The sequence below is a fragment of the Numida meleagris genome, chromosome 2 (assembly GCF_002078875.1).
Source record: "Numida meleagris isolate 19003 breed g44 Domestic line chromosome 2, NumMel1.0, whole genome shotgun sequence".
Taxonomy (NCBI): Eukaryota; Metazoa; Chordata; class Aves; order Galliformes; family Numididae; genus Numida; species Numida meleagris.
In genome coordinates, this window is record NC_034410.1 from 15,301,713 (window position 1) to 15,312,858 (window position 11,146).

Here is an 11,146-nt window from a genome sequence, read left to right on the forward strand (position 1 = left end):
CACATTCTTTCCAAAGACCAGTTACAAGTGGAGTTCTTCAGAGGTCTACTCTGAGACACACAGTTTCCTACCTGTATCAGTAACATCATATACATACACATAGCTTAGAGAGTCTTTCACCCAGGAGAAGAGATAGAAATGAATTTAGGAAGAAGATAAGACAGAAGGATAGACATGCTGATCAGCTACAAAGCATGGCCAGACAAATGTAATGATGAGCCATCTGCTGACACACAACGGGCTTGCTTTCTCCCTTTATCCCTCTGTCCCCCATGCTTGTTGCTCCTCAAATCACCTAGATCCCTCCCTTTTATGAACTTCTGTTCCTCTCCTAAATGATACACAAGTGCAGTTCTGGCATGTTCTTTCCCTGAGTACCATGAGGTGTCCCCCAAGCCCTAGGTAGTAACCTCCTTCAGTCCAAACGCTGTTCCAGTATTGACTCATCTTGATGGCTGTCAGTTTGACAATGGGGCAGAGGCTCCCCTGAGATGGCGCTGGGAGGGTCCCAAGCAGGTTATCTCTTCCCCTGAGTCCATAATTTGGCTTCTTGATTGTCACTGTGCCTCTGCGCTGTCTGTGCTCCACTGGATTTATGGAGAGGGGCCTTTAATAGGTGGATTCCTCTTATGATGGCCCTGGGCACAGCCAGGGCAGGAAATTTATCTAGGCTCCATCAGCTGTCATTCTCTCTTTCGGCTTCTTCATGGGTGTGCAAATGAGCTTTTTTCACATAAAATAACAAAAGGACCTAACACTGGTCAGTTTTGTACAAATCACAGCTGCCCACCCAGCGTATGAAAGATATTGAAGGTATCAGACTTGACCTTGACTTCCGCAGAGGGCCATCAAGATGGTTGGGAGCCAGAGCACCAGAGCTCTGTGGAGTGGCTGAGGAAACAGAGCTCGTTTACCTTGGAGAAGAGATGGCTTCAGGGGACTGATGTGTTGTCCCCATAAGTGAAGTCCGTGCTCCTTAGCATGCAAGCAAGCCATGCATTTGTTCCATTATTACACAGGTGTCTTCCCTTCTCAGCCAGCCGCAGTGCCATCCCTGTATTAGGGTAGGTCCAGATGCTGCCAAAGCTGCAAGAGAAATCTGAGGGAGAATGGTAACTGGATACAAAAGAGAGAAACAATACAAGGACACTGTCCTCATTTTAATCAATTATTGACCAACTTTCCTCTAGCAGGCACAGGGAAAGTCAATATCTTCTCTTGGGAGTAAAGTAAGGGCAGCTGTTATTATTAGGAACATTTAAAGTTAGAGGGGGGGGGGGGAAGACAAAATTTGAAACAGCATAGAGATAGACTTTCGGTATTGCTTTTAAAAAATGTTACTATTTTCATTTATATGCTCTTTCATAAAAGAAGATAAATACAGTTGTTTTACTGGCAATTTCTAACATTTTTGTATAAGCAAAATACAAAATTTCAAATTGTTGAAAAAGAAAACTCTTAAAATCACAACATCTACAAAAGTCGTTCAAAAGATGTCCAATTTATATACATTTGATAAGAATCAGAAAATTACTGTACACTAAAAATGCAATGACAAAAAAATGGGATAATACAGTGTTGCTTTACATAGATATTCATCATTTAGAACAGTGAACTCATTATTTCAAACAGGACTTTACTAAGGTTAAAAAATACATAACATGAATTTAACATTGTCAACGGTTTACAGGTGTTTGGCCCGTGTTATGGTTTTGTGATTTTTTGTTGTCGTTATTCCACATCATTACATCATGTAAGGTACGGGCAGTTAAAGAGTTAATCCCCCGGTTACTGCAAACTACCTTTTTTGGTGTGGCCCTCTGAGGGGGAGGGGAGGCGGTGCACGCCCCAGGGGTCTTTGCGTTGGGAGGGGGTGGTGAAGCCGCGTGGGAGACGCGGGGTCTGTTCCTTCCTGCCCGGCGGAGGAAGCACGTGGTCCTCCTGCAGTTTACTGTGTAAGATTTTCAGCCTGTAAACTCTCTAATTCTACTAGCCTCATTTTGATATATTTAGTAAAGTTGGTTGTTCCTCCTCAGATTGGTGCCGCTGTTTTTTTTTTTTTTCTTTTTCCCTTTTTCCCTTTGTCTTCCCAGGCTGCGGCTCCACGGCTTCTCTGCCGCTTTAGCCACCGGACCGCCCGGGGGCTGGCCCTTATCACCGGCAATTTTTTTTTTCTTTCCTTCCTCTTTTTCTCGTTTTTTTTTTTTTCTTTCGGGCCTCTTCCCCTTATCACGGACGCAGACCCTTAGATAATACCGTGACAGCCCGGTACCGTGACGAAGGGTACGGGGGACCCACGGGCCCACGCCCCAGGAAAAAAGAAAAGGGGAAAAGGGGAAGGAGATGGCCCTGAGAGCAAAGAACAGCGGCAACAATCTGAGGAGAAACAAACTAATTTACTAAATAAGATACCGGAATGCAAACAGCACAATATAATACAATATAATTACAATTTAAGCTGATAAATCCAATACAGAGAGAGAGAATGTCCCAAAGTCAAGGTAGGCCTTACTCTACTACCGACGATAAGACGGCTGGAGAGCGAGATGCTGCCAAGATGAAAGACGGCGGAAAAAGGGATGAGGTCTCGTGATCTGTGAGCTTTTATCTTTTCCCTCTGTCCAGAAATGGTAACAGAGGAGCAAAGTACCGTGGGGAATGTAGTAGCCCTTCTCTTCTGAGAACCAGGTACATTCACTACATGATGTTATGATGTGGAATACCAATAACCGAAAATTACAAAACCATGACAAACATACAAATTCATCAAATGGAATTCTGTATAGTCTACCTATTTACAGTTAAAAATACTGAAAACGAAGGTAAAAGAGATTGAAAGTATCATGTCACACCACTGTCCAAAAGTAACAAAGTTAGTGCAATGGCAGAAGAAACTGATGTGAGCTCTTCTAGGACAACTCAGAAGATTACATTCAGCATATGTGCATGTTCTACCATGCATTTGCAATGACGTATTCTGATATCTGCAAAGGGTCTAGTCATATTGACACAGTTATTGAAGGAGATGATTCCTACAGCCAGCTCTCATGTTCTGCACTAGCAACTGCAGATATTTTTTCCTCAACAATTTGATCTGGATTGGTTGTTTCCCCTAAAATTACTACTAAACTTGACAGAGTGGTGTGAGGATCAAGTAGTTTCAGAAGAGGTATGTCCACCTTTCTTTCTTGAAAGACACGGTTCTGAATTGTCATAGCTAACATAGAGTCTACGCCCAGTGATGAAAGTGGCATATTCATGGTTAGTTCATCTGCGTCCAGCCCAGTGAGGTCAGCCATCAGTGAGGTAATATAGTCTTCAGACTTGACTAAAGCAATATCCTGGACTTGAGATTCCTCAGAGGTTTCAAGCTTGCTTCCAAATTCTTCTGTCATTAGTGATCTGAAGCGACTTTTGAGTGAAACAATCCGAATAAAAACATGATTAAGTAAAGTTTGAACATTTAATTTGACAACAGCTTGCTGTGGGTTATTTGAAAGTAAGCTCTTCTTGAGATACTCGTGAATCTCATGCACTTGCAGAATATCGATGCCCTTGGATCCCAGAATGTTCTGAATGTGGTTTTGATTGAGCAGTATGCCAAGGTTCAGAGCACCCCAGTTAATGGATTGGCCTGAAAGACCACAGTTCCTCCTGTAGAGGCAGAAGACATCCAGGAAAGAGTTTGCAGCTGCGTAGTTTGCCTGCGTGGAATTTCCTAGAAAGGAAGTAACAGACGAGTAGCACACAAAGTAGTCAAGCTGTTGGCCTCGTGTAGCCCAATGAAGATTTAGGGTCCCTGCCACTTTGGGGCTCAGCACTTTCTGAAAGTCAGCAAACTTCAGAACTTCAAGACGACCATCGTGTAAAACAACAGCACTCTGAAAGACACCTTTGACTGGACACCCTTCAAATAATTTTACAATGATCTGGAAAGCTTCCTCAACATCATTGGTCAAAGTAATGTCACACTGCACAAACACTATTTTGCTGCCTTCGTACTTCTGCAGCAAAGCCTTCATCTCTTCTTGCTTCTCCTTACTGGGAATTTTCCTGGAGAGTATTGCAATACACCCTCCTCCATTTGCTGCTATGAATTTCACAGTTTCAAAGCCAAGGCCAGTGAGCCCCCCTGCTACTACATAAACAGCGTTTTGCTTAAATATCTTCTTCTCGGATTCATACAATGGTATATCTGAAACAACGGTGATGTCCTTCTGCTTTCTCAGTACAGCAAGTGGGACAGATTTGCAGGTAAAAGAGGACATCACAGACTGCAGCCCTTCAAAGTTCTCAGTTTGCTGAAAGACAGAACCTGGTAGATGTCTAAACCGCTTCATATCCAATGAACTGATCCACACATGCACAGCCTTGTGGAGTTCCTTTAGAGATGCTTTCTGGAAGATACTGCTAAGGATGAGGATATGAAATCTGATATTTTCATGATCAAGTCCACTGACATTCTGAATACATTCTGATTGTTGATGGCCACATACTATCACCACATCTTTAAGACAGTACATGCGGGCCAAATCCTCCTGAGACAGCCTGGCAACTGGAGGAAAAACAACAAGGGCATTGCATACACTTACATACTGCAGCACATCAGGAGTGGGCCTTGCAAGTACTGTTTTCCAGCCCATCTCTTCTGCTGCCACAGAAAGAACACGGCACAAAACTGATGATGGTTCTGTAGAAATAATACCCAAAGTTCTGCCATGTTTCCCCTTGGGTAACCTCTGATTTAAGATCTCCCATGCAAGGATGAAGTAGGACACACAGGGGACAGTTTGAAAGCATGGAAACTTCTTTACATTTAAACAAACTGTTCCTGGGATCTGAATTCTGGATGATGCAGCAGCTGGATAACAGGAAACCACGTGATCTCCCACTTTAACTTTCTTCACATCAGTGCCTATTGCCGTGACTGTGCCACTGAAATCAAGAGCCAAAAGTCTGTGTTTGTCCGCTGCTTGGGAATTCCAGTAGAGCGTATTGCCAAAGTTACAACTAGAAACACTAATGGGATAATAATCTTCAGAGTGGATACATATTTTGTCCACTTGAATTTCAACGCTCTGATTTTCAAGCTTAGTAGCAGCTCTGGTGGATAATTCAGCAGACAAGTCTTTTGCTGTGTATGGATCAGCAGTGTACAAAGCGAATGTCTCTGAATTCTGGACAGACCTTACATGTTGGCTGTAATCTGCATCTACAAAATGTGTGCATTTGATTTCAGATGCATAAATTCTTCCTTGGCTGATCCAGACTTCTGGATAATCCTTACCTCGGTATTTGACAAGAACGTCTGATAACGCTGAGATATCCAGGGAGCTGGAAGAGCTGAGATCAATTATCTGAAATGTGATTTCTGGAACTTCAACAACACAAGTTCTGGTCATGCCATGCAATGCAAACCCACAGTTAACATGGTCTACATTTCTTTCTGTTGTTCTGTAGGTGATCACTCTGATTGAACAGTGAGAACTTTTCTCTCTTAATGCCACAATAACTCGGCGATAAGCTTCACAACACTTTGAGAGTTGGTCTACCACTTTACTTGGGAACTCCTCATTCACCTTTTGAATTCCCCACAGGAAGAGAACTTCATCATAATCCTCAACCTCTGCTTTCATTTCATTCCCCATGTGGACTTCCAAGAGGGATTCCCAGTCTTCGTACATAACATATCCAGAATCAGGATGCAAATATTTTCTGAGCTGGTCAGCTATCCCAAACTTGTCAGCAAACACTAGGACTCTAGGCATTGCTTCTAAATGACCAATGGTCTGTGATGGAGAGATTTCTGACCACTTGTTTTCAAACATGAACTCGTTGTCTCTGGAAGATGCTTGTTTCATAAAAGTGATGACAACACGCTTGAGTTCAGCCAAAACAGACCCGTGTTTGTCCATGAAGCATCCACAGACCTCTAAGCATCTCCCAGTGGATTTGCTTGTTCTCATATATATCATCATTTCTTCCTCCAGAGGTCGCAATACCACCAGGCTTCCTATCCCTGTAGGAAAGCCTGCTCTGGACTGCAGAGTCCTTGAGGTCATCACAGCAGTCATCTGCATAAAACAGTCCAGCAGCACTGGATGGATACAATAGCTGTACATCTCTCTGAGAGTCTCCTTGTTCACCTTGATGCTTGTTATAGCTTCCTTTAGCTCCTGGCAATAATGCACATTCCTGAGCTGCCTGAATATGGAGCCATACTGAAAGCCAACCTGAGACAGTGCTTCATAGACCTCCTCTGTGCTAATCACTGACCTGCATCTGTGATAGACCTCTTGGAAGGAGATGGTGCTTTCTTCCACAACAGCCTCAGGCACCTTTCTAACATGGCCTGAAGCATAAACTGCGTTGGAAGAAGAGAGTATCTCAAAGGCTGTCACTGCTTTTTGTGGACTCAGCTTGATGGTCAAGACTTGGGAACTCTGTGTGAGAACACACGGTGCTGAAAAACTGACGCTTATCTGGCAAGCACTCAGAGGTGCTTTAGGTCTTAAGCAGCTCATCACACAGGCCAGACCAAGCTCCACATAAAAAGCACCCGGGACTAAAGCCACACCATTGTTCCTGTGCTCATATAAGTAGGATGCGGTGTCCTGCGAGAGCAGGCAGCCAAACTCCATGTTGTCACTGTTCGTGACATAAATCAAGGGATGACCGGAGCTGACATCTCTTTGGTTTGCTTGTTGATAGGTATCCAGAGAGGTCACGACTTTTTTACGATCAAACTGATACCGTGGGATGATCACTGGAACGCTTTGATATCCATCATAAAAGTGCTGCCAGTTGGGATTGTAGCCCAGTTCAAACAGACTTCCTACCAAGCTAAAGAGTGCCTGATACTCTGCATCAGACTGCAAAGAAGAGAACACCTTAGTGACTTTTCCTAGAGTCTCTTTTATGTTTCGCTGCAACACTCGGTGAGGACTTATTTCAACAAACACTACATTTTCCCTGTCTCTAGCTGCAGTTTCTATGGCTTGAGTGAAAGCAACCGGCTCACGAGTATGCCGGGCCCAGAATTTGCCGCGAGTGAAGTCATTTGCAGAAGCAGCTGTCCCGGTCAGTGTTGAAATTACTTCAACATCACCCTTCTGTTCTTCTAAAGGCTCTATGCTCCGTTCCAACTCCCCAAGTATCACATCCATGCTAGAGCTGTGGTAGGCAGCTGGGACATTTAAAATATGAAGAAAGATGTTTCTCTGGCTGAAGGCTTGTGCTAAATCTTTCTGGACCGAGTCCACATCATCTGGATTTCCAGACAAGGTGCAGGAAACTGGGCTGTTGAAAGCTGCAATGCACACCCTTCCCGAGTAGGGATGCAGACGTTCAGCAACTTCTTGAACAGGGATGTTCCCAACCACCAGCATTCTGCCGCTGGCAGTCTTTGCCTGCAGCCTGCTCCGGTGATATATCACTTTGACCGCATCTGCCAGGGAAAGGTAGCCAGCAAAATGTGCTGCCGCCACTTCCCCCACGGAATGGCCAACAGCAGCGACCGGCTTAATGCCCCAGTACTTCAGAAGAGAAGCTAACGCAACCTGCAGGGTAAAAAGCATGGGCTGCGAGAGTTCTGGATTCAGCAACTCCTTCGAGCTGCGACCTCTTGCTGGCAGAAGGCTGATGGGAGCGTGTTTCTGAAAGAGCGCTTCTATTTCCTTACACTTGTCTCTGAACACTGGCTCTGAGCTCAGCAGTGCCTCACTGAACTCCTTCAGCGTTACGCCGTTGCCACAGAACACAAACACCAGCTGCAGCTCCACCTTTGACGTGGCAAAGTCAGTGCTTGCTGCCGACAAAACTTCTTGCTGCAAGTGCTGGAGAGAGTTTGCCACAAATGCTTTCCGGTACCTGTAGTTGGCATGGCTTCTTCTGCAGGCAGATGTATAGGCCAGGCTTGGGAGAGTTACGCAGTTTCTCGCGCTCAGCTGCTCAGCTGTATCTGCCATTGTCATCTGAAGGGATTTAGCTGATGCTGCGGACAGCAAAACTAATTCCAGCGGCCTCTTAAAGCCACAAAGAGGCTCTGGCTGCTTAACCTGGCTGACTACAACATGGGCATTGGTTCCTCCAAATCCAAAGCAGTTGATGCCAGCTACTCTTCCGCACTCACTGGAATCTTCCCAGGGCTCAACCGCTGTGGGAATGGCAAGGTTTAATTTCTCCGTATCGATGCTGCTCATCTCCTTTGAGTAATGCAAAGATGGAACAATCTTCCCGTGATGCATCATCAGAAGCACTTTGATCAAACCTGCTGCTCCAGCAGCCGATTCTGTGTGGCCAATATTCCCTTTCACCGAACCAATTTTCAGAGCGGGAACATGCGAAGGTCTGTTCTTACAAACAACATTACCAAGGCTCTCAGCTTCCGTGGGGTCTCCAGCAGCAGTTCCTGTCCCGTGGGCTTCAATGTACTGCACAACCGAGGGATCTACGTGACCTTCATAAATGCTGCGCAGTAACTTCTCCTGCTCTATTTGAGACGGCCTTGTGATCGGCGTTATAGACCTACCATTCTGATTGACTGCACTGATGTTTATAACACCCCAGATTTTGCTGTAGTCTTCCTTTGCCTGTTTCACAGAAAGAGAAAATCATCTTTAATCATCTCGTGCTTTATCTGTATGGGAGAAAAAGAACCCAAACCAGACAGACGGTATTAGTAACCCTACATTTGTGATATCTTTCCCACGCTAGGAAAGGTATGTAAATTTTTTTTTTAATATTAATAGTAAGCTTGAATTAGAAAAGCTTTTTGCTACAGTAATTACGAGAATTGGCAATACACAATTCAAGTACGAATTTCAGGCTTGTTTTAGGCTTCTTCACAAACAGTCTCACCTTTTTCAGTGGTTTGAGGAAAACAACACCACAGCCTTCTCCCCTTCCATAGCCGTCTGCCTTTTTGGAAAAGGGTTTACTCATGCCTTCTGGAGAGATCATTTTTGCTTTACTGAGAGATACAAAGGTGCGGGGATCTATTATGCTGTTTACACCACCGCAAATAGCTGCCTCGCAGTCTCCTGCAGTAAAATGGAAACATATTCAAGTTGAGATTTCCAAGATGATAGACAGAAATTTATTAATTACCCTTAACGTCATTGATTTAAAAGAGTGATACTACAGAGAGACTGTACTAATGATACTAAAAGTTCATTGCGATATTTTAATTGTTAAGATTGGAATCTGTCTTTGTGATAGGCTGTTGAAAAAGTAGCCGATTCAGTTATCTGTATTGGAAAGAGTAAGTAGAGAAAGTAACAGAATTCCTCACAGCAAAAGGGTTACTGCTTCTGCAGGTACCGTGCATGTTTCTGAGGCACTGGAACCCTTTAGGTCCCTACCGGAGAACTTGAGGCTAAAACACCTGTATTTATTTACTGCAGTAATATCAAAATACAGAAGTTAGTTTTAGCTCTCTTCAGAAGTTATATGAAACAAATCCCAGGAAAATATATATTTATTTCTCAGTAATTTCCTACTGCATCACTCCTAATTTCTTTGCCTTCAATCTCCTCAGTCCCATTACCTGATTTAATTGCTCGCACGGCGTAGTGCAGAGCAAAAAGAAATGATGAACAAGCAGTGTCAATTGTCAACGATGGTCCAGTCAGATTAAAAGTGAAGGAGACCCTGTTAGCAGCTATGCTCATTGCTGACCCTGTACCAGCATAATGATTTATTTCACTCACTGATTTGCTTCTTACGATTTCAAAGTCTCGATTCATAAGACCTGTAACAATACAAATACATGTCACATTACCCTGAGTGAACAAAAGGGACGTACAGCTCTGAACTTGACACAACATATTTATCTCTAAATAGGAGAGATGGATTTGAGGGGTGTACTATTTGGTGGATAAGGAATTGGTTGGAAGGTCACAGCCAGAGGGTTGTGGTCAATGGCTCTACGTCTGGGTGGAGGATAGTAATGAGCAGTGTCCCCCAGGGTTTGTCTTGGGACCAGTACTCTTTGACATCTTTATCAATTACATAGATGATGGGATTGAGCATACCCTGAGTAAGTTTTCTGATGACACCAAGCTGAGCGGAGCAGTTGAAGGAAATGATGCCATCCAGAGGGACCTTGATAAACTCAAAAGTTTTGTTGTGAACCTAACGAGGTTCAGTGAAGCAAAGTGCAAGGTTTTGCAATGGGGTCGAGGTAATCCCAGATATGTATACAAACTGGGAGAAGAACTCCTTTAGAGCAGCCCCGCAGGGAAGGACGTAGGGGTCCTGACTGATGAAACACTTACTTAACATGAGCCAATAGTATGCAACTGTAGCCCAGAAGGCCAACGGTATCCTGAGTTCCATCAGAAGACGGGTAGCCAGCAGGGCAAAGGAGGTGATTTTCCCCATCTACTCTGCCCTCGTGATGCCCCAGCTGGAGTACTGTGTCAAAGTCTGGTGCCCTCAGTACAGGAAAGATGTGGAGCTTTTGGAGAGGGTCCAGAGGAGGACCACAGAGAAGATCAGAGGGCTGGAGCACCTCTTCTGTGGAGAGAGGCTGAAGGAACTGGTCTTGTTCAGCCCGAAAAAGAGAAGGCTGCAGAGAGACCCCATTGCAGCCTTCCAATATTCAAAGAAAGCTTATAAACATGAGGGAAATCAATTTTTTATGCAGGGAGATAGTTATAGGACAAGGGGGAATGGTTTTAAACTAAAACAGGGGAGATTTAGATTAGATGTCAGAGGGAAGTTTTTTACTGAGAGAGAGGTGAGGTGCTGGAAAAGGTTGTCCAGAATGGTTGTGGATGTCCCATCCCTGAAGGTGTTTAAGGCCAGGATGGATGGGGCCCTAGGCCAGCTGATCTAGTGCTTGATCTAGCAGTTGACAACCCTGCCTGGGGCAGAGGGGTTGGAACCTGATGATTCTTGAGGTCCCTTCCAACACAAGCAACTCTATGATTTTATGATTCTATGATTCTGTGACAATCAGCAGTTGGACAAGTGCACCTTGGTAGCATACCACTATCTACATGAGGATTTCTGCTGCTTTAAAACAATCATAGAATCATAGAATAGCCTGGGTTGAAAAGGACCTCAAAGATCATCAAGTCTCAACCGCCCTGCCAAGTGCAGGGTCGCCAACCACTAGACCAGGCTGCCCAGAGCCACGTCC

The 11,146-nt window shown here is 44.4% G+C and overlaps 1 protein-coding gene across 1 annotated transcript in view; it reads right to left on the bottom strand.

Annotated features, from left to right (window-relative positions):
* Positions 2,740-11,146, bottom strand: part of LOC110395155 (mycocerosic acid synthase-like polyketide synthase) — a 35,050-nt gene continuing 26,643 nt past the window's right edge. The window contains exons 5-7 of the mRNA XM_021389316.1: positions 9,548-9,866; positions 8,860-9,041; positions 2,740-8,591 (exon numbers count right to left, since the gene is read on the bottom strand). Of these exons, the coding sequence (XP_021244991.1) occupies positions 3,033-8,591; positions 8,860-9,041; positions 9,548-9,866 (6,060 nt within the window). The 3' untranslated portion in view covers positions 2,740-3,032. The remainder of the gene's footprint in view (positions 8,592-8,859; positions 9,042-9,547; positions 9,867-11,146) is intronic.